A 25,002-nucleotide genomic window follows, 5' to 3' on the forward strand; every position below is an offset into this window, starting at 1 on the left:
GTAGTCCTACCTTACAAAGTCCTATCAAGTTCAGGTAGCTATTTCATGAAAATGAATTATCATCAGAGTACACAGTTAGTGATATTAGTAGATCAATATATAATTTTTTTTCCTATTAATATCCAGAGATACAACTGTGGCTTAGGAGACAAGCAAAATGAGTATGTTCATTAATATTAGTCTACATAAAAATGTCTTAAAAAGCTAGGTCATTGTCATTAGTCATGATAAGAATGTCTCCTAGGAAATGTAAGTCAAAAGAAAGTTTATGTGGCAGAATTATGTAAGAAAATTTACAATAGTGCCTGCCCACAAACCATGCAATTTGGAAACAGCCAAGAAACAAAACCATAGAGAAGGAGAGATAAATACAACATGTATTAGGGGTTATTATGCAACTACAAAGATTCAATATGACCCTGGAAATATAGCAAAAAATAGTTATGGAAAAGAAGCTATTTCTTATGCTCAGTAGCTAATTTTCAAACATATGTACCTGTATTTGAAACTTTGAGCATTTCACACATTTTTCTGTATCTGAAAAAAAAATGGATCCAGACTGATATTGTATATCAATACAGCTGAAAACAGTTAATATAAAGGTAGCCAAAAGCAAAGTTCAATAAGAATTTTAAAAAAGGATATTATTCTGATTTCTGATAAAGTACTTCTGATGTACACTTTGCTCATATTGGAAAAGAATAATTTACTGTTCAGTTTTCCTACAAAGGATGAAATATCTATAGTAAGATGATTTCATAAAATTTTTAATTAAATAAAAAGCTAGATTAAAGTGTCTAGAGCAAACTGTAAGTATAATTAGAAACTTTAGAAATAATATAACTCCATTTTGACAATATATATATTTCAATATGTAACAGATAATTAAAACTGTTTTCCACATAATTTAGGACAAACACATTATATATTTTCATTTTTAAATGTTCAAGGGCATTAGATCTATGAAAATAACACATATATTTTAATAGCCTACTCTGGAAAATTAAGAAATGCATACCTTTCAGGACAAATGTATTTACATAAGGTGCCATAAAAAAAGTACATAAAATTTTCTTATCCACGTGACTATAAGTTTTAAACAGGAAATATCTGAACATATTAACATGATTTGATGGGGAAGGAATGTGAAGACAATAGTGGTAGTACAAAAGTTCATACGTTCCAGTCCATAATTCACATATTATGATTTGAATATATATTATAAATTGAATATATAACACATATACATCTTCCCATTTGTGGGCATTTGACTGGGACTACCACATTTTATGTATATTTAAAGAAAACAAAATGAGAATGCTAGAGACATTTAAATTATATGCAATAGACTTAGTGAACATCCGAACAAAATAGAATCAGTAATAATAATAGTTTAAATGTTGGCTGTGACCATGGGATGGTCTAATTTATGCTGAAGATAGAATATTTATTTAACACTTTTAACAAGCATATATAATATCAGATTTCAAAATGCATGCCTTTTTCTTTTTTTGTTTTTGTTTTTTTTTTTTTACTTACTGCTTTGTAAGTTCTCTTTTGTCCAGCATGTTTCCGAATTTGTTCTCCATTCGGCCCTGTTTCCACATGCATCGAATAGATAATGTCAAAGAAATCTTCAACCACAGCTACCCGCCGCAAAGACAGCTTCTCATCTACTCCTACGCCATCCTGGAAACAAAACCAAAAGGGCACAAAATTAATAAAGAAACGTGCATTTTACACATAAAGTTAACACATAAAGTAGATTAAAAACATTTTGATAAACCGAACTAAATCATCTAGATAGGAAACTTCAAAAAATCGTGAATGAATATCTCATTATTTTATACATTATTTACATATAGAACTTGAAGAAACAGGAAAAAAGATATTTGGCATAGTTAATCACAATTACCTATAAATACCTTTTTAAAGCTTTAAAAGCTTTATAATGACTTATTTGTAGCCATCAATATACCTTTCTTAAATTATTCTAAAATATATCTTAAGGCTTAGTAATTTTCTAATATAATAATTTCATTTTAGATATGGATTCATTCATCCAATCAATATTTGTTGAGTTGCTGGGTACTGGAAGTTGTTACTAGAGAAATAAAAGAAATAATATGGAATCTCTATCCTTAAATATCGTATAATCTAGGAAAGGAAATGCATCTGCTATGCTATCAGTATTAGACTAACGGACAGTATGTTAAAAGTTAAAAATGTGAGATCTAGAAATTATCTAGGTGTGAACTGGATCTTCCACTTAGAAGTTGTGTATTTTGTGCAGATCACTTAAACTTCTCTAAATTTCAGTTTTCTCAGCTGGAAAACAGAGATAACATAGCCCACTTCACAGAATTGTAAGAATTAAATGAAATAACATATGGAATGGATGTAACCCAATGGTTGGCATATAAATGGTGTCTTTTGTCATTTTGATGATCACGATAAAAATATAAGCAATGTATTAGATGACTTCAGAGAATAAAGATATCATCTCTTGCTGAAGTAGCTTCTTGGAAGAAATAGAATTTGTTGTGGGTGGGAAGTTCAAGCAGGGCATAAGCCATGGTGGTGGGAAATGTAGCAAAGAGCCAAAAGTTCCCATAGATAATAGAGAATGAAAAATGTTTGAAATGAGACAAGAAATTTAATCTTACATTAAAGGGTTTCCTGTGTGCAAACATAAACATGAACGTGCATGCACACACACACACAATGTTCTTATTTGGACCCTGAGGCATAACCTGAAGTAACATGACATAGCCATTAATGCTGGTAGACAGCACAAGAGGGTGAGTAATCTAAGCAAAATCTTTATGCAGTCAATGAGTCAAAAGGCAAAAGCCTCTGAACAGTAGTCCCGAAGACTGAACTCACTGCAAAACTGAAAACAAGTCACATGGTGCTTTTACTTAGAATTTTATTTGTTTTTTCCTAATTTATAATAGGCCTCAGAAGTAGTAGTAGTGTCTAAAGCAGCATATTTAAATAACTATATATATATGAGTTGTAAAAAGGCCAAACAGTAAAGTGTTTCACCATTGTTAAATCTAAAGTGCTCCTTCGTCATTATCTCCATTCTCCACAAATTAACCACAATGCATGCGGTTCCTCATTAGGTTTCAGACCTTTCTCACTTCTCTCCTTTAACATCTTGAGCCATCTCTTCTTCTACACTGGCCGCATCTGGATAATCCTTCATTGCCTTGTGATGCAAGACCAATGTGTAGTGAGAGTACAGAGAAGCTGCATGAAGCAAGGCGGTGGCCAGCCTGGAAAATTGTTGCAGCTTAGAGGACAGTGGCTGGGAAGTACCACTTCAGACGTCCCCCCACCACCCAGGCCTACCCTGTACTCCTCAGAGAACATCTGCTTTTCCCAGGCTGGAAATCCAAAATCTAACTACCTTCCAGCAAAACCACCCAGAAAACTTTGCCTTCTTTTCTCCCAGTCATAAAATATGTACAGTTTTCTCTCAGTTCCTTTGCTGAATAACCAGAAATACACTAGTTTTGTACATTTAGTAAACTATGAGTGATGTAGAAATCACAGCCTATTTATTCATTCCTTCAACAAGTATCCTACAAAGACCAAATATTGCCAAGCCCTCTGCTAAGTGCGGGAGTTATCAAGGTGTACGAAACAGATAATACAGGTCTTTGTGAAGTTTACAGCCTGGTATAGAAAAATAAATATCAAATAAATCATTTTTAGAGTTCTATATTAATTTCCTGTGGCTTCTGTACCAAATTGCCACAAAACGGGTAGCTTAAAACAAGAGAAATTTATTCTCTCATAGTCCTGGAAGCCAGAAGTCCAAATCAAAGATGTCAGCAGAGCTGCACTCCCTCTGCAAACTCAGGGGAGAATTCATCCTATGCCTCTTCAGCTTCTGGTGGTTGTCAGCATTCCGTGGCTTGAGGCCATATCACATTGCCTTCTCTTCCTTGGTAAGTCTCTCCTCTGTGCATTTCTCTCTTATAAGACATCTTATATGATGGCACTTAGGGGACCAACAAGATAATCCAGGGTAATCTCCTAATTTCAAAATCCTTAATTTAATTACATCTAAAAAATCCTTTTTTTCAAACAAGTTAACATTTACAAATTCTAGGGATTGGGACTTGAAATCTTTAGGTAGCCATTATTCAACCAAGTATAGGTAGCATGCATTAGAGTACAGAAGGTACAAGTTGTGCTATGGGAGAGTAAACTGGAGATGTTTTACTATCATTGGTTAACAGTTAATATTCTTTCAAGAAATCATAAGATCAGTGCTAATCAAGATAATATTGAAATCACATATATCGAGGAAGGAAAATAATCTATTATCCTTCTATCATGTGGACCTACTTTCTTGGAACTGTGATTCAAACTCAATTCATGTCCACAATCTTACTAAATCTCAAAAATGCCTTAAGGGGTTAGGCCTACAACGTAAATGAGCCAAATGTTCATAGTAAGAAAATAAGGAGTAATGAGGTCCTTCAGGAAATGGAAGAAATATATTCAATAAGCTTGGAGCTTAACAATCTCCAAGTACCATAAACACAAAGAAATTCACAAATAGACACATTATAGTGGAAATGTTGAATACCAAAGACGACAAGAAAATCCTGAAAGCAGCAAGAGATATATGACTCATCACATATACAGGAACCCCAATAAGACTAAAAACTGACTTTTCAAAAGAAACAACAGAGGCCAGAAGGCAATAGCATGACATATTCAAAGTGCTAAATATAAAAAGGTATTAAACAAGAATTTTATATCCAGAAAAACTACCTTTCAAAAAAATAAGATGAATTAAAGACATTCCCAGATAAATAAAACAGAGAATTCAATGCTTGGAGACATGCCTTATACTAAAGGAAAACTTTTCCAGGATGAAAATAAGTGGTAACTGATATCAGACAGTAATTTACATCCACATGAAAATACTAAGAGTTCCAGTAAAGTTAAGGTAAATAAATAAATAAATAAATAAGCAAGCCAAAGACAGCATAATTACTTATTTATTCTTTTCTTGGCTGATTTAAAAGAGAAATGCTTAAAACAGTACATAAATAACTGTATCATTGGTATAATAACATACAGAAATGTAATATATTTGATAATAACAGCACAAAAGAGGCAAGAAGAAAGCTATACTGGAGTTTGGAGTAAGGAAATAACACAGAATGACTCATCCATAGAAAGTATGAGAACAAAAAGGTTAAATAAGGTTAATATTAAAAACTCTATAAATATACACTTTTCTACTTTCTTCTCTCAGGCTCTTTGAAATATACAAGATTACACAAAGTAATAATTATAACAACGCATTGTTGGGTTTGTAACATATCTAGATATTATATGTGTAACAGTAATAGAATAAAAAAGTGGGAAAATGGAGCTATATAGGAGTAAAGTTTCTATATTAGAGTATAATTGTCGGTATATATATGATGTAGATTCTGATACATTAAAATGTATACTGTAATCCTGAGAGCAACCAAAAAAAGTTCAAAAAACTATCATTTAAAATCATTAAAGGAATTAAGATTTTATAACAAAATATATACTTAATAGAAAATAAGCCAATAGAGGAAGAATTGAGGGAAAAAGAGATGAGACTATACAGATGATAAAGCAAAATCGTCAATGTAAATCCAATTATATCAATAATAACATTAAATATGGATGGACTAAGCAACTCAAACAAAAGGTAGAGATCACCACATTGGTTGTAAACAACAACCTACTGTATGCTATCTAGAGGAGACACAATTTGGGTTCAAAGATGCAAATATGTTGAAGGAGAACAAAAAAAAACATAAAGGAGCTGGAATAGCTATATTATTATTAAAGAACACAGACTTTGAACAAAAAACAAATGTTATTAACAATAAAGAGTGACATTTCATAATAATAAAAGGGTTAATTCACCAGCAAGACATAATAATTATAAACACATATGCACCAAATAACAGAATTCTAAGTAGCATAAACACACACACACACATTGATTAAGCAAAAACTGACAGAATTAATAGGAAAAATAGACAATTCAACAATAATAGTTGGCAACTTTAAACACTCACTTTCAAAAATAGAATAAGGCAGAAGAGAAACAAGGAAATAGAAAACTTGAACAACATTGTAAAAAATAAACCTAATAGACATACATAGAACACTCCACACAATAGTAAGAGAACATTCTCCATGACAGACCATATGTGAGAACAGAAAACAGGTCTCAATAAAATGTAAGGGATTGAAAACATGTTTTATATGCTTTCTGATCCAAATGCAATTGATTATAAATCAATGACAAAAGAAAAATTTAGGAAATCTACCAAGATGAAGAAATTAAACAACACACTTCTAAAAACAAATGGGTCACAAAAATCAAAAGGAAAACTAGAATATAATTTGAGATGAATAGAAACAGAAACACGAAATGCCAAAAACTCATTCTTAAAGAGAAATTATAACTGAAATTGCCTATTTTAAAAAATAAGAAAGTTCTCAAATCACATACCTACCTTTCTACCTTAAGTAACTAGAAAAAGAATAAACTAAAACCAAGCAAAAGGGAGGAAATATTTTAAAAGAGGAGAAATAAATTAAATAGAGAATAGAAAACAATTGACAAAATCAGCAAAACCAAAGGGCAGTCTTTAAAAATATTTTTTATAATGACAGAACTTTAGCTTTACTGACCAAGATAAAAAGAGAGAAGACTCAAGTTAATAAAACCAGGAATGAAAGGAGCATCACTACTGACTTTACAAAAATCAAAAAGAATTATAAAAAATACTATAAACAACTGTGTACTTACCAATCAGATAACAATATAAAATGAACAATTTCTAGAAAGATACAGATTACTGAAGTTGACTAAAAAAAAATAGAAAATTTGAATAGATTTGTCACAAATAAAGAGATAAAGTTAGTACTTAGAAAAACTTTCCCCCCAAACAATCCTGGGCCCAAAGTGTTTCACTGGACCAAATATTCAAAGAAGTAAGGCCAGTTCATCACAAACTCACCTAGAAAAATAGAGGAAACACTTCCCAAATCATTCTATGAGGCCAGGATTACCCTTATATCAAACCAAATACATTACAAAAAAGGAAAACTACAAACTGATATATTTTATGAATGTAGATGTAAAAAGCTTCAACAAAATACTAGCAAACCAAATCCAATAATATATATAAATTATTATACAATAACCAAGTAGGATAATCCCAGGTATGCCAGGTTGGTTTAACATAAAAAAATGAATTAACATAATATACCATATTAAAGAATAAGGGACAAAAAGCACATGATCACCTCAACAGATGAATAAAAAGCATTTGACAAAAGCCAACATACTTTCCTGATAAAACTCTTAGTAAACTAAGAATAGAAAAAATTTCCCAAATCCAACAAAAGGCATCTACAAAAACCCCACAACTAATATCCTATTTAATGTTGAAAGACTGAATGCTTTACTCCTAAGAACAGGAGCAAAAAAAAAAAAATGTCTGCTCTAGCCACTTCTATTTAACATTTTACTGAAGGTTCTAGTCAGGGCAATTAGGCAAATAAAAGAAAGAAAAGACACCTAGATTAGAAAGGAGGAAGTAAAACTATCTCTATTTGCAGAAGACATGATCTTGTATATAGAAAATCCTATGGAATCCACTAAAAAACTGTTAGAACTAATAAATGAGTTCAGCAAGGTTCAAGTCCAAAATCAATTGTGTTTCTGTTCATTAGCGATGAACAATCCAAAATGAATTTGGAAACATAATTTCATTTACAATGGCATCTAAAAGGATAGAATAGTAGGTATACATTTCAATACAAAGTTATCAAAGGAAGTGCAAGACTTGTACATTGAAAGCTACAAAACATTGTTATATGAAATTTAAAATGATGTAGATAAATGGAAAGGCCTCCTATGTTCATGGATCAGAAGTTTTAATATTGTTAAGATGGCAATACTCAAAAAAAAAGATTTACAGATTCAATGAATCCCTACTAAAAACCTAGCCAGCATTTTTGCAGAAATTGACAAGTTAAAATTCGTATGCAAATGCAAGGCACTGAGAATAGCCAAAATAATCTTTTAAAAGAAGGAATTTGGAGATCTCCTACTTCTTGATTTCGAAACTTACTATAAATCTAACATAATAAAGACAGCATGGTACTGTCACGAGAATAGATATATAGATCAACGGGATAGAATTGAGATTCCAGAGATGAACCCTTACGCTTAGTTTCAATTAATTTTCAACGGGAGTGTCAAGACAATGCAGTGCAGAAAGAACAGTCTCTTCAACAAATGGTGCTGGGACAACTGGATACCTACATGCAAAGGAATGAAGTAGAATCCCTACCTCACACTATACAGGAAAATTAAGTCAAAATGGATCATAGATCTAAACATAGGAGCTAAAACTTACAATTCTTACAAGAAAACATATGAGTAAATGTTTTTAACCTTGGATAAGACCAGGTCTTCCTAGGTATGACACCAAAAGTAAAAGCAAAAAAAAAACGTGATAAATCGAACTACACCCAAATTAAGATTTTCTATCCTGTAAATGATACTATCAAAAAAGTGAAATGACAACCAACAGAAATGGGAGAAAATATTTGAAAATCATATATCTGATAAGGGTTTAAAATCCAAAATATATAAAGAACACGTACAACTCAATAGCAAAAATCAAACAATCTAATTAAAAAACAAGCAAAGGATCTGAATAGGCATTTTCCCATAGAAGACATCCAAATGGCCAACAGGTACATGAAAAGGTCCTCAACATCATAATCATCAGGGAAATGCCAATCAAAACCACAATGAGATACCACCTCACACCTGTTAGAATGGCTATTATCAAAAAGACAAGAAATAACAAGTGTTGGTGAGGATGTGGAAAAAAGGGAACTCTTGTGCACTGTTGATGGGAATGTAAATTGGTGCAGCCACTATGGAAAATAGTATGGAAGTTCCTCAGAAAACTAAAAATAGAACTATAATATGATCCAGCAATTCCACTTCTGGATGTTTATCCAAAGGAAATGAAAACACTAACTCAAAAAGATATCTGCATCTCCATGTTCACTGCATCATTATTTACAATAGCCAAGACATGGAAGAAACCTAAGTTTCCATCAATGGATAAATGCATAAAGAAAATGTGATATATATATATCTATGTATATATATATACATCTATATATCTATATCTATGTGTATATATATACATCTATATATCTATATATTATATATGTATCTATATGTCTATATATCCATACCTAATATAGATATAAAAATTATGGAATATTATTCAGCCATAAAAAAGAAGGAAATCTTGCCATTTGCAACAACATGGACCTCGAGGGCATTATGCTAGGTGAAATAAGTCAGACAGAGAAAGACAAATACTCTATGATCTCACTTATATGTGGAATCTAAAACAAACAAACAAACAAACAAAAAACAAACAAACTCATAGATACAGAGAACAGATTGGTTGTTGCCAGAGGCAGGAGGTAAGGGGTGGGTGAAATGGGTGAAAGTGGTCAAAAGGTACAAACTTCTAGTTATAAAATAAATAAGTCTTAGGGATGTAATATACAGCATGGTTACTATAGATAATAATACTGCATTGTATAATTGAAAGTTGATGAGAGAATAGATCTTAAAAGTTCTCATCAGAAGAGAAAAATTTGTAACTATATATGGTGATGGATGTTAACCAGACTTATTGTGTTGATCTTTTTGCAATATATACATATATTGAATCATTATGTGTTATACCTGAAACAAAAAAAAATTGCTAAAAATTTTGAATAGACATTACTCCAGAGAAGATGTTCAAATGGCAAATGAGCACAAAAAAAGATGATCAACATCATTAGTAATCAGGGAAACATAAATCAAAACTTCAATGAGATACTACTTCATGTTCACTAGGATTGCTACAATCAAAAATGACAAGTATAGGTGAAAATATGGAAAAATTAGAACCCTCATGCATTACTGGTAGGAACGCAAAATGATGCAGTTGCTTTGGAAACAGTTTGATAGTAACTTGAAAAATTAAACATACACTTACCAGATGATTTAGCAAGCCCATACCTATGTATATATATTCAAGAGAAATGAAAACATATATCCACACAAAATAAATCATACAAAATATAGCAACATATTTATAATAGCCAAAAAAGTGGAAACTTCAAATGCTCCTAAACTGATGAATATATAAACAAAATGTGGTATAACAATACAAAGGAGTATTATTCTACCACAAAAAGGGATGAAATATTGCTTCATGTTGTGCCATGGATGAATCTTGAAGACATTAAGCTAAGTGAAAGAAGCCAGACACAAAAAACTACATATTGTATGATTTCTTTTATATGAAATGTCCAGAAAAGGCAAATTTACATAGATGTAAAGTAGATTATTGATTACTTAGGACTAGGGAGGAGGGGTGAATGGTGATTGACTGCTAATGAGGGCAAAATGTCTTTCAGAAGGGACAAAAATGTTCTAAAATTAGATAATGGTGACGGTTTTACATCCTCTGAATATACTAAAAACATTGAATTGCACAATTTAAATGGATAGATTGTGTGGTGTGTGTCATATCCAATAAAGCTGTTAAACTATGTGGTCTCCAATACTTTTGGATTTGGAATTCAAAGATGCAACAAAATAAAAAGAGGAGCTCATACAATACAAGTTCAAACAGTCCACAACCCATGGACGTAGAGTGGAAACAGAAGCAGTTCAATCACCAGGCTTACGGTGGTGTGCCAGTAAATGTTTAACCACTGTCTCTTGGAAAAATACATAAATACATAAGGTATTTCTAAATTTTAATGATATAAAGGATGTGTAGCATACAATTGATGAATAATAATAAAATATATAATATTTTTTATTGTAAATTCCATATAGACAATTAATTCTCACAGACTGCTTTCATTGACTTTTGCTGAACTTGTGTCCAGCAAACCAGCCTATTGTTTCGATTGAACTATGATGTGTCAAATGGAATTTCATTGCAGACTCCTTCCCCAGTAAGTTTTTTTTGTAATTTAATATGGTATGTAATCTACCGTTGTACTATTTTTCCCTTGTATAAATTGTATTCATTAAATTGAAACTTCTTTCAACTTCAGCCCTATGACAATAAACAAAGCAATAAATCCAGCCCTGATTTGTGGAATTTGCTCATTTCTGTTGTGTAAGTACTTCCACCATGATGTACTTCAAGATAACAATGTGAAGTCACTGAACCCAGAGCTGAGAGGAGATGCACGATAGAGCGCCATTATGTGGTATTTTCACTGCACTGATATTATAGACCAGAATAACCACCTCAAGAGTATAGATAATAGTATATTGCAATAAAATAATTAGGCAATGATAAATTTTGATTATTCACCACCTCTTAATGTAAACTACTTAATAAGTCTACATCATTTAATTCTTAATAATAGCTGTTTCACAAATGGCTTGTAAAATTCCTAAAAATTTAACAATTAGCTCTCATGAGCTAGTACAAGCCATCTCCAGGATACTATTGTTTTTACGTCTTTCAAGATGAGTGAATGACATATTTAATGAATTAAGTGAATATTTTATAGCATATGTCCTGTGGTCAACCACTGACATAAAAAACCTTAGATACCAAGAACTCAAAAAACTAATTGATCTAACATGACACTTCAGGCTACTATAAAAAATATAGCTACAGCTGGAAAAACTTTATATTAAGGCTAATAGGATAGCAAAACTAATCAAATTTGTAAATTAAGTATGTGATGACAAGTATGTGCTCAAAAAAATTGACTTATTTAATGCCCTTATTGTATTATATATAAGCTCAAAAATGAGTCACTGTTACTTAACTTCCTGCTGGCTTACTAATTACCAATTGGTGAGATGATACATGTACATATAAAAATTTAAGGCAAATATATGAAATTGATAAATGAAGATACTATTCCTAAGTTTCAAATTTAACTTCTTTTGAAATTCCTCATTCCTAATTGCTTTATGAAGCCAGACAAAACCATTGGGGGTAGATCTCTCTCTTGCAATCCTTCCTGACTCCCATTCTCCACAGGAGATTATATCTGCTTAGGAGATAATATGGTAAAATGGATAGATATTGACACTAGCATGTCTGTCATTCAAGCATATTCATACCAAAACAAGATAGTTTGTGAGAATTTTCCACTCAATTAAAAAAATATTTGAAAGTCAAATTTTTGATATATTAAATATAACATCTACTGAAATAATTTTTATTTAAATTATAATAGATAATTCAAACTATTGAATTATCAATTATAATTCTATTCAAAATAGATATTCAAAGGCCAATATCACACATTTACCATCTAGTAATCAAGGAATGAAAAGAGTTATCACCTTGCCTTCCTCAGTCTAATTGTTATCAGACATCTTTACTGGCAAAATCATCATGATAAACTAGTTGATAGGATAGCAATTTTAGTGAAATACTTTGAAATAAAAGCAGTATGAAGGGCTATCAGTTTATAAACAACATAATAAAGAAAAAAGGAGATAGTGAAATAAATATAAATTTTTTTATAAAGCATTCAATTTTGAAGAGTCCTAACCTCAAGAATTCAAAGACCACCTGTAAATAATCTAATTTTCACCAGTACCCTGCTACCTAAACTGAAAGGTACCCTTGCTCCTATTCTATTTGGTTGACTCCATAAACTCACTTTCCATTGGCAGATCAGTTGTCCTATGCTGAGATACAGCAATGAGGGATGAAAGAAGAGGAGGATTCAGTCTGTGAAGACTGAATAATATCCAGAACATAGCTTACCGCAACTACCTAAGGACACCCAGATGTCTTGGAACATAGTTCTGCAAGAGAGATGCAATCAGGAAGCCTGGGAGCGGGCAGTATGAGGAGGTGTAGGTGTTGGCAGGGCTTACGGTGTGCAAGATACCGTGATAGATTACTTTGGCTAATTCAAAAAAAAAGACATAAGATATGTTTACCTTCCTGAACGAGCTTTCAGTCTACCACTGGAAGTTTAATGGGTATGTCAAAATAGATTGTAATAAGTCGAGTATGATAAAGCCAATATGCTCCAAGACTGATTCTCAAGTCTTGGCTGCGCATTGGAATCACCTAGTGAACCTTAAATTTCTGGTACCTAGGTTCTTCCTCCAGAGAAAGTGATTTAATAGGTCAGGGGTACACGTGGCTATGGGGTTTTTTTAATATCTTCCTCAGTGATTCTAACGTGCAGCCAATGTTCAGAAATCAGGAGAGGAGTTAGTTACAGATGAGAATCAAATAGAATGATGGGGAAGACCGAATGTGGTTGTGGATGTCAGATTCAGCAGTAATATATTATTTTACACACAGTGGAAAAACCTCCAAGGATTTTTTTTTTTTATTGATGTTTTAATGGTTTCTAACATTGTGAAATTTTGGGTTGTACATTTTTGTTTGTCCATCACCCCCTATATGACTCCCTTCACCCCTTGTGCCCACCCCCCACCCCCACTGCCCTGGTAACCACAGTCCAGTTTTCTCTGTCCATGTGTTGGTTTATATTCCACATATGAGTGAGATCATACAGTGTTTGTCTTTCTCTTTCTGGCTTATTTCACTTAACATAATACGCTCCAGGCCCATCCATGTTGTTGGAAATGGGACGATTTTGTCTTTTTTTATGGCTGAGTAGTATTCCATTGTATATATATACCACATTTTCTTAATCCAATCGTCAGTCGAGGGACACTTAGGTTGCTTCCACTTCTTGGCTATGGTGAATAATGCTGCAATGAACATAGGGGTGCATAAGCCTCTTTGGATTGTTGATTTCAGGTGCGTTGGATAGATTCCCAGTAGTGGGATAGCTGGATCATAGGGCATCTCTATTTTTAATTCTTTGAGGAATCTCCATACCGTTTTCCATAGAGGCTGCACCAATTTGCATTCCCACCAGCTGTGTATGAGGGTTCCTGTTTCTTCACATCCTCTCCAACATTTGTTGTTTTTTGTCTTGGTGATTATAGCCATTCTAACGGGCGTGAGGTGGTATCTTAGTGTTGCTTTGATTTGCATTTCCCTGATGATTAGTGATGTTGAGCATCTTTTCATGTGCCTATTGGTCATCTGTATATCTTCCCTCCAAGGATTTTTTAACATGAAAATTCCAAAATCAGATCACTGCCTTAAAACAACTACTGTAACGGTACAATGCAAAGTATATCCAGATTAACCGAAAAAGGGGAAAGGAAGGGACAGTTGAGAGAAAATTTGGGAAGGTAAAATTCAGCCACTGTTGGTGACTGTTTAAATGTGAGGGTGAGTTGAAGAAATCAATAACTGGATTTAAGAGGCAGAGAAATGAATGGGACAAAAAAAAAGTGGGGGGGGAGGGATGGGAAGTAAAGAGTAAAATGAAAGCGAGTAGTTGATAGATGAAAGAGAAGCTCTGGAGCCAAAGAAGGAAATGAGCAGCCGCAACAGCTGCTCCTGTGCACTAAGTCTGCCCTGTGCCCAGGCAGCCCCTGCTGATGTGGCACACACGTGCCGCTTTACCCTCGTAGCCACTCTCTGGGGGCAGATACTGTTGCTATTCCCAGTTACACACAGGAAGCTGGGCACAGAGAAGATAAGTAACTTTCTCAAATCACTAGATTGTGCCAGGATACAAACCCAGTGCTCCAAATTCAAGCAGTCACTCTTACAAAGAGGAAAGAAACATGAAAATACACATTTCCACTCTTATTTAAACAGAATATGCTAATTTTAACAGTGGCCATCTGCAGCCCTAAATTCTCTTTTCAACTTTAGGGAAGATCCAGCCATTTGGCTCTCAGGGCTTCAGTTCACTCATATATTTAAAAATAAACAAGAGGGGCCAGCTGGGTGGTGTAGTGGTTAAGTTCACACACTCCGCTTCTTCGCTGGCCCGGGGGGTTCACAGGCCCAGATCCCAGGCGCAGACCTACACACTGCTCATCAAGCCATGCTGTGATGGCAACCCACATACAAAATAGAGGAAGATGGGCACAGATGTCAGCTCAGGGACAATCTTCCTCAGCAAAAAGAGGAAGATTGGCAGTGGGTGTTAGCTCAGGGCTGATCTTCCTCACCAAAAATATAAATAAATAAAAAAATAAACAACAACAACAAAACAACTGGTAAAGTAAATCATTGGTAAGAAACCATCAGCTAAAAATATCTTTGATTTTATGTATTGATTATTAAAGAAATTCACCCTAATTATATGTAAAATAGTATGTTTATAAACCAAATTAAGAACTTTTAATCTGCAGCATTCTTTAACATCTTCTAAATTATTTGAGTTACTGACTGTATTTTTAAAAAGGAAAACAACAAAATAACTTGCAGAATTTCAAATGAAAAATATTTCTGGGAAAAGAAAAAAATAGTACAAAGCAAAAGTAGCATAAAGAGAAAAATGAAGTATTTCAACCTAAAAAAAGATGTTTTTGTGAAAGGCAAACCTCTACAAAATCTATTAATTTTGTACCAGCAATTCGTTTGCAAAAACAGAGAAAATTTAATTTTACTTCTTTCTAAAATTGATGATTTATGCCAGAAAACAGTATTGAATTCCAAGTTTATGTTTCTTCAATGAGAAGATAATCATAATTATTTATGGAGAATATTCATCCTCTCTGTAGCACAAACAAAAGTCCAAGTTACTAGGAAGTCAACCCCTGCCTGCACAAAAAAGTCTGGAAAAACACTGTTTTGCCATATGTTCAGACGCTGGCAAAATGAGCTTCACTTGTCAGATAGTGTCTTACGGGAGTGACTTTCCACCACTTCCCTGACACGTGCTGTTGCTGCCCTTGAACTACAAGTAACTTTCGATTTTGAGGTACTGATTAACCAGTTATTATTTAGGCTGCATGATTCCCTGCTTTTTCATTATTTCACTGCACTAACATCTATTAATGGTAATGCAGTAACCAAGAAAAAGGTAAAAACTAAATTTCTCTACTTTAAAACTGATTTAATATAAATTTATCTGAAGATTTAATTATTTGAGCTATCTCTTTCGGTCATCATTGTGGATAATTCAGTATTTGGCTATGATGGAAAATTTCAACTACATCTTCTTGCATTTTCCCTTAACTAACAGACATAATCATTACCTAAAAGAGGGGTAAAGTTCCTTTTATACCTTTAGTACCAGAGCGAGGCAAATAAAAATGAGATGCTAATATTCATTGCAAATTATAAAAAAATTAGCAGGTTAAAGGATGTATGGTGTCCATGGCCAATAGCCTATAATGCATGAGTATATTTGGGAGGAAATGCTAACAGGGTAAAAAAAATAATTTAAAGCCTTTACTAAAGTTAAGAAACTAATTTGGTGAGTCATAATCCCAGAAAAAAGAAAGGCTTGATTTTAGGAAAACTCTGAGAGTAGTAACTGAGTGAGGTAGATATGGCCACAAAGTAGTAATTTTTGACCTAATTACAAGGCAAGGAATTAAAGCCCACAAAGAAAGATTCTTCCCTTCTAAATTGATTAGAAGAGCTACAACAGTTTCACTGGGACGTAAACGTGAAGATTTAACTCATGAGATGTCTAAGTGAGATCTTTGTCAAAACTTTATCACACTTCCCCAAGAATCCAAACACATTCTATGCCCTGTGTGGTGGTGGTGGTTATTATTATTATGGTTAATGGTATTGTCGCCTAGATTTGCAATCTAAAATTCTGAACTGTTCTTTTATCCAGTAATCAAAAAATTCTACCTCTAGACAGGCTCTCCAATCCACTCCCTCCCCCTTTTCTGTTGGACTCCTGATTTGCTAGCCAAGGAAATTACTTTTGGAGCCTAGACCAGGAATTGCAAATAGGTTTCATTACATGTGCCAAATAATCTTTGATAGTGGCTATCTAGTATGTAAAGCCTTGTTTTGGCTTGATGGGAAGAGTACCTTTACAGGCTAGCATGGGCTAACCTGTGTCTACTATGGGCTCAAAAATATGAGGTGGTACATGTAGTGAGTTTCTGCCAACCTTGGCTTAGACTATGGAAACAGCATTCTCTTTATCACTTTTCCATTAATTTCTCCCTGTTCCAATCTGTCCTCAAGTTGCCAAAATAATCTTCCTTAAAAAATTGTAACTACATCAACTTATGATTCATAAATTTCTACTAGACTCTCATGCCTAGAAGGTAAAATTCAAACTCCTTAATTTATTATACATTTAAATTTTCTTAATCTGGCTCCAAATTACTTACCACTACCTACTTGATCTTTCACCATTCCAACACATTCTAAGCACAATGAACTTTTCAACTTTCCCCGAAAATTTCATAAAACGCATGACTTCTCCATTAGAATCTAAGCTTTCTGAGGACAAAGACTGCATACTTCTTTTTTCACTGCTATATCACAAGGACCTAGAATCATACCAAGCAGAGAATAAATGGACTGTAATTTTTGAGCAGATAAATGAATAAAGTCAGGAATTAATAAATAAATATTCTCTGCTTCCTTCCTAGAATGTCTGTCTTCAACTGGCAAATTCTTATTTTCCCTTCAAAACCCAACTCACATGTCCAGTCTTCCATGAAGCTTTCCTTGACTCCTCAAAGCTAAGTTAGTCATTTAGTCCCCTGTGCTTCTACCTCCCTTTGCTAATCCCCATTTTTAGCATTTAATATGCTTTTTTGTTTTTTTCCTCATTTTTTTCTTTTTTAGAATTTATATACAGTGTAATGCTCAGATCTGAAGTATACTGTTCAGCCAGTTTAGGTAAATGCATCAAACAACAAACATTTCCATCACCCTAGACAGTTCTTTCATACTCCTTCTTAGTCAACCCTTTCAAAGCAATGACTGATGATTTCAATCACTAGAGGTTAGAATTTGCCTATTCCAAATGTTTATATAAGTGAGATTATTGAGTATATACTTGTGTACTTGTTTGTGTCTCATTTCTTTCATTTAGCATAATAACCTAGACATTTATTCACGTTTTTGTGTGCATTGGGAGTCCATTCTTTTTATTTCTGAATAATATTCCATTGCATGACTAAGCCACAATTTGTCCATTTTCCAGCTGTTGGGCATCTAGGTTGATTCCAGTTTGGTGCTAGTATTATGAAAAAAGCTACTATGTTGTATTTTAAATTATCTCTTCACTATAAGATCCTTACTCTGCACAATGAATTCATCAAGAGAAGATGCTAGGTGATAATTATTTTGAAATTTTAATACCTAGAGTGGTCCTTGGTACATAGCATTTGATCAGTAAATGTTCAATTAGAGTATAATTTGTGTCTCTATAACCTGGATAAGTTGTAGAATCTCTTTGCCAAACAGTTGGCTCATGCTCTAGGTATTGGGGAGTGATACCATATTCCACCATTTACTCCCTGAGTTTCCTTGGGCAATTCTTTAACATTTCTCTGGGGCTTGGTTTCCTCATCTGAAATATGAAGATACTTATAGCACGCTTATCTGTTTGGCTTGATTTGACAATTACTGGAACTTTGAATGAAATTTAATAAGCATTCAACAAAGGTTAGTTGTTACTTTATTATGGATAATGTGTGTCCTTCAAATATCTGACTAAGCCTTTTACATAAAGAGACAGAGTTTGGGGGATAGTTCCCTAAAAAAAGTGGGAAAAAATGGGAAAGAAGAGTCAACACAGTATTCTACACTATCTGACTTCAAGACTTATGAAAAAGCTATGGTAACCAAGACAGTGTCATATTGGCAAAAGAATAGACAAATAGATCAATGGAACAGAATATAAAGTGCAGAAATAGACCCACATAAATATAGTCAAACTAATCTTTGACAAAGGAGCAAAGGCAATACAATGGAGGAAAGATAGGCTTTTCAACAAATGGCACTGGAATAACTGGACATTGGCATGCAAAAAAAAAAAAAAGAAAGTGAATCTAGATACAGACCTTACACTCTTCACAAAAATTAACTCAAAATAGATCATAGACCTAAATATAAAACTCAAAACTATGAAAACTACTAGAAGATAATATGGGGAAAAAATCTAGATGATCTTAGGCATCCAATGATTTTGTGGTACAACACCAAGGGTACTATGGATGAAAGATATAATTCATAAACTCGACTTCATTAAAATTAAAAACATTTTCTCTGTAAAGACATTGTCAATAGATTGAGAAGACAAGTCACAGATAGGGAGAAAATATTTGCAAAAGACATATCTGATAAAAGATTGTTACCCAAAATATACAAAGAACTCTTAAAATCCAACAATAAGAAAATGAACAACCCAATTAAAAAATGGGCAAAAGTTCTGAACAGACACCTCATCAATTAAGATGTACAGATGGAAAGGAGGCATATGAAAAGATGTTTCACATCAGAGGCCATCAGGAAAATGCACATTAAAACAAGGAGATACCACTACACACCTATTAGAATGGCCAAAATCCAGAACACCGACAACACCAAATGTTGACAAGGATGTGGAGCAATAGGAACTTTCATTCTTTGCTAGTGGGAATGCAAAATGGTACAGCCACTTTGGAAGACAGTCTGGCAATATTTTACAAACTAAACATACTCTTACCATATGATCCAGCAATTGTGCTCCTTGGTATTTACCCAAAAAAGTTGAAAACGTATGTCCACACGAAAACTTGCACATTGATGTTTATAATGGTTTTATTCATAATGTCCAAAACTTGGAAGCAACCAAGATGTCCTACAGTAGGTAAACAGATAATTAATTGTAGTACACCCAGTGCTCAAATTAATGAGCTATCGAGTCATAAAAAAGACATGGAGGAACCTAAATGCATATTACTAAGTGAAATAAGCCAATCTGAAAAGGTCACACACTGTTTGACTCCAACTATATGGCATCCTGGAAAATGCAAAACTGTGGAGATGGTAAAAGCATCAGTGGCTGCCAGGGGTTAGGAGGGAAGAGGAATGAAAAGGTGAAACAGAGAGGATTTTTAGGACAGCGAAACAATTGTCTATGATTTTGTTATGGTGGACACATGTCATTATACATTTGTCAAAACCCACAGAACATACACCAAGAGTGAATCCTAATGTAAACTATGGACTTTGGATGATAATGAGATGTCAATGTAGGTTCATCAATTGTAACAAATGCACCACTCTAGTCTGAGGTGCTGATAACAGGGAAGGCTATACATGTGTGAGGGCAAGGGGCATATGGGAAATTTCTGTAGTTTTTGCTCAATATTGCCATGAATCTAAAATTGATCTAAAATATAAAGTCTATTAAAAAAAGCAAAAGGCCATGGACAACTTTTGAGAGTGAAAGCCTTGTTTTCCTGTGTGACCATAGTCAAAAGGTATTCAAGCAGACCAAAACCAGCTCAAGGCATTTTTTGTAAAGTAAACTTGGTCAATTAAATAAAAAAATCAGTTGAAAATTCACAGAAAATTAAAATATACCAAAAAAATCTCTTATACCTCTTTTTAATTGCATGTATTTCTAAAAATATTTCTCCATATTTTTAGGACAATTCCTATTGAAAGATACAGGTCTTCTAAGGAGATACAATATTCACTTCCATTAATATTCTTTTTAAAAAGAGAGAGACTTTCCATCATAAAATAACTAGGATGGGTTAATAGCAAGCATGGTTTAAAATGCAGAGCTCTCAAAGTAAGGCGAATTTCTAGGGTCATGTGAGCAATGGGCCAGAAGACTTGAAACAGAAACCTCCACATAAAAACAGGATCCTCAAAAAAAATGTCAACACATATAGTGAAAGGATGGAGTAGAAAAATAGCCTGCCCATTTCTAAATAGAATTGACAAGGTAATATCTTACTTTCATTTGTCTCTTGGTTGGGAAAAAAGAAAAGTCTCACCTTTATGGAAACAATGGAGGAAACCTGATAGAGTTATTAGTCCTCAGATTTAAGAAATACAATGAATCCCAAACAGGATAATTTTGTTTTAAAAAAAATCCGCTCGAATATATTATAGTAAAACTGCAGATAACCACAGACTGACCATATTAACAAGCAGCCAGAAAGATAAGACAGATCACTCTTAAGGATCAACTATTTGTCTGACTGCAAACTTCTCAATAGTCACAAAGTCAGAAGACAGTAGAAAAACAGCTTCATGGCTCTAAGGGCAAATACATAGCAATGTAGAATTGTATAATCAGGTAAATTATCACTCAAGAATGAGAGAATTTTCAGAAAAACAAAAACCAAAAGCATTTACCACCCTTATTAAGGGAACCTAAAGGAAGTACTTTAGATATAAGAAAATTGCTAGACAATTCTAGACAGGAAATACTAAAATAGAAGTATAATTTATTTGTAACATATTAGAGATTTTTAGCAATTTTTAATAGATAAGCCATATTCTTAAGGAGTCAATAATCAGGAATTATTACTCCCAATATTTAAGAGGAAAAAGAAGCATGGGACAGTTAAAAGAAATAGGTCAAAATTAAGAGTTAGCTTTGCTCATATATCTAGAAAACAACTCAGTTGTTTTCATTTGTCTATTAATAATAATGCTGCTGTGAACATTTTGTTCATATTTTTGGTATACCCACACACTCATTTCTTTTGGATATATAACTGAGTAGAATTTCACATTGCACTATTTCTAATATTTATGAAATAGTCACAAATTTCTAGAAGGCTTGGAGTCATAAAACAAGATGAGCTAGTCTTTTATTTTATTTTATTTTTTATTTTATTTATTTATTTATTTTTTTGTGAGGAAGATCAGCCCTGAGCTAACATCCATGCTAATCCTCCTTTTTGCTGAGGAAGACCGGCCCTGAGCTAACATCTATTGCCAATTCTCCTCCTTTTTCTCCCCAAAGCCCCAGTAGATAGCTGTTTGTCACAGTTGCACATCCCTCTAGTTGCTGTATGTGGGACACCGTCTCAGCATGACAGGACAAGCGGTGCATCGGTGCGCGCCTGGGATCCCAACCCCGGGCCGCCAGTAGTGGAGCGCGCACCCTTAACTGCTAAGCCACAGGGCCGGCCCCTGAGGTAGTCTTTTAAATGCCCTTAACTTGGATATCTCCTACCAGCATACGTTGATCTTCTGTGCTGTGCCTTTGCTTACTATAATGTTATGAATGTATATTAAAACTATTGTGTGAAAATACACTTATATTTGTTGAGTGCTTAATATGCACCCCAGACTCTGCTAAACACTTTACATGTATTATATCTTTTAACCTTCATTATAATCATTTATTATTCCCATTTCACAGGTAAGGAACTTGAGGTACAGATAAATTAATACATTCCCCATGGTCACATATATAGGAAATGGAAAGCTCTGCAAGAGATAAAATAATGAATACGGCACAGCCTGGAGATGAGTAGAAACCGAGGGTCAGGGCATTTCCAGAAACAGTGAGTAGCCTCACTAAATGCACAGGGGCACGTATGAATCACAATATTTATGAAACATTAAGTATGTTAATACTGAGACTATATTGTAATAAAGAGATTTAAAAATATTGTAGATTAAATATGATAGAAAAGTATTTCTCTCTCCATCTAACAGTCCAGCAGGTCAGAGCCAGCATGGTAGCTCTGCCATCAGAAACATGTGGCTGCTGAGGATTCTCCAGACATTGCTATTTCCCACCAATTAAAAGTGAAAGAGAGGGCCAGCCCCGTGGCTTAGCGGTTAAGTGCGCGCGCTCTGCTGCTAGCGGCCCGGGTTCGGATCCCGGGCGTGCACCGACACACCGCTTCTCCGGCCATGCTGAGGCCTCGTCCACACATACAGCAACTAGAAGGATGTGCAGCTATGACATACAACTATCTATTGGGGCTTTGGGAGGAAAATAAATAAATAAATAAATAAATAAATAAATAAATAAATAAAAGTGAAAGAGAACGTATAGGAAATTAGTTGCACTCTTCATGTCTGCTTATGTACCATCGGTCCAAACCTAATCACAGGACCACACCTAGAGGCAAGGAAAGCTACAAAATGTAGCTGGTAGACTGGTAAAAGGCAGTCAGGCGTCCAGCTGAAATTCAGAGGGGTCTATTTCTAAAAGGAAGAAAATAATGAATAAGAAGGACAAGTGGAAGCCTCTGCCTAATTTACTGGTCAAATCTGATGGAAACATACGACATGTGTAAAGATGTAAGAGGAAAGGCCTGGAAAAGTAGGCTACAACCCAATTGGTGGAGACTTGAATGCTAATCTGAAGAGTGACCTAATACAGTAGTTAATGAGAAGCCTTTTTAAAAGTAAATATTTTTATTGAAATATAGAATCAAAAATGTACAAATCATAAATGTACACCCTGATGAATTTACAGAAATTAAACACACTCATGTATGGCTCACTCAGGTCAAGAAATGTAAGAGTAGCAGTACTCCCTCATGCTTCTTCCCAATCACTAACCTTGCTCACCTCCCCAACGATAGCCACGACCTTAACTTCTCAACATAGCTTAGGGCTGCCTATGTTGTTATGCCATCATTTTCGTGGGATTCATACATGTTGTAGTGCGAAGCAGTATTTTTTATATATGACTGATGCATAGTATTCCATTAGAGAATATGCCATAATTTATTTAACCACTGTCCTCAAAATAAACATTAAAGTTGTTTCCAGTCTTCAGCTATTAATAATATTGCTTTAACAGTTTCCTTCATGTTGTTTTGGTGCACCCATCACTAATTTCTTTTGAGTATATACCCAAGGAGTAGAATTGCTTCATGGAGTATACATATGGTTCAACTTTTGTAGATCATGCTAAGCAGTTTTTCTCAAGTAGCTCAATCAATTTATTGTCCTTCTAGCAGTATATAAGCATTCTACTTGTTCTACATTCTCACCAACACTTGGGAAAGTCATTCTTTTTCACTGTAGCCATTCTGGTGGGTGTGATTTTCATTTCTCTGAGGACTTTCCAGTGGTTTTAATTTTCATTTCTCTGATGACTATTGAGAATGAGGATCCTCTCTTACCTTTATTAGTCATTTGGAGAGCCACTTTTGTTGAGCATCTCTCCTACTCGCTTGTCCAATTTTTTATGGGGTGGTCTGTCTTTTTAATTTATAATTACATATATATAGTCTGAATATGAATCCTTTGCCAGTTTGTAACTTTATTCTCAATGAACAGCTTTTGAATTTTTTGAATTAAGAGTGACATGAATAGCTCCATACTTTGAGAAAATTAATCTGCCATGAGTATGTAAAAGTCGAGCATAGAGATGTAAAAAAGACAATGTATATATATTCCTGGAGGAGGTAATAAGGGCCTAATTTAGATAGAGGGCGGCAGAAACAGAAAAGAATGGAAAAAGATGAAAGAGACACTTTATAAAGGATTAATTCAACCATTTATTTATTTAATACAACTCCATATTCATTTTTCTTACAGATCACTCAAACAAGGAAAAATAAAATGACAAAACATAGGCTTAAAGAAAGCCAAATTAAAAAATCAGAATGGAACAGAAAACTCTTTCCTAAGGAGAATTTTCCCAAGAAGAGATATTTGAGGAGCAGCAACCCTAGGATGCCTGTTTGTCAAAACGTTTCTCATTTCCTCCCGCCCTCAAGACCAGCCATAATGCCCTTCCTCTTCTGATTCTTAGACTTACTTATAAGCTAGAAATAAAGGCTGCAGAACTTCCCCCAAGTGGCTACATTAAAATGCTGCTCAGAGTGAGATCTCAAGTCCTCTATCATTACCATCAGCACCAACATCATCATCTAATATTTAATGAACAGTTAGCATGCACTGTGTATTATATGCATTATTTAATCCCTCTAAAGTTCTGTAAATAAGTATTATTACTATTATTCCTATTCTATAGCTGGAAAAGATGAAACAGAAAGGTTAAGTAACTTGCCCAAAGTGACACAGCTAGTAAGTCATGGTGCTTGGAGATGAGCCAAGGCAGCTTGACTCTAGGGCCAGCTTTCCTATCTAC

General features: G+C 33.9%; 1 protein-coding gene across 3 annotated transcripts in view; it reads right to left on the reverse strand.

Moving 5' to 3' along the window:
- The window catches only part of NOL4 (nucleolar protein 4), a 432,326-nt gene that overhangs the window by 287,262 nt on the left and 120,062 nt on the right, over window positions 1-25,002 (reverse strand). For 2 of the 3 annotated variants that reach the window (XM_058556965.1, XM_058556968.1), the window contains exon 2: window positions 1,540-1,689. In XM_058556965.1, coding sequence (XP_058412948.1) covers window positions 1,540-1,611 — 72 coding nt within the window. In that variant the 5' untranslated portion in view covers window positions 1,612-1,689. Of the gene's footprint in view, window positions 1-496; window positions 560-1,539; window positions 1,690-25,002 lie in introns of all 3 variants that reach the window. The other variant, XM_058556967.1, reaches the window with a different exon arrangement.

Source organism: Diceros bicornis, chromosome 16 (genome assembly GCF_020826845.1).
Source record: "Diceros bicornis minor isolate mBicDic1 chromosome 16, mDicBic1.mat.cur, whole genome shotgun sequence".
Taxonomy (NCBI): domain Eukaryota; kingdom Metazoa; phylum Chordata; class Mammalia; order Perissodactyla; family Rhinocerotidae; genus Diceros; species Diceros bicornis.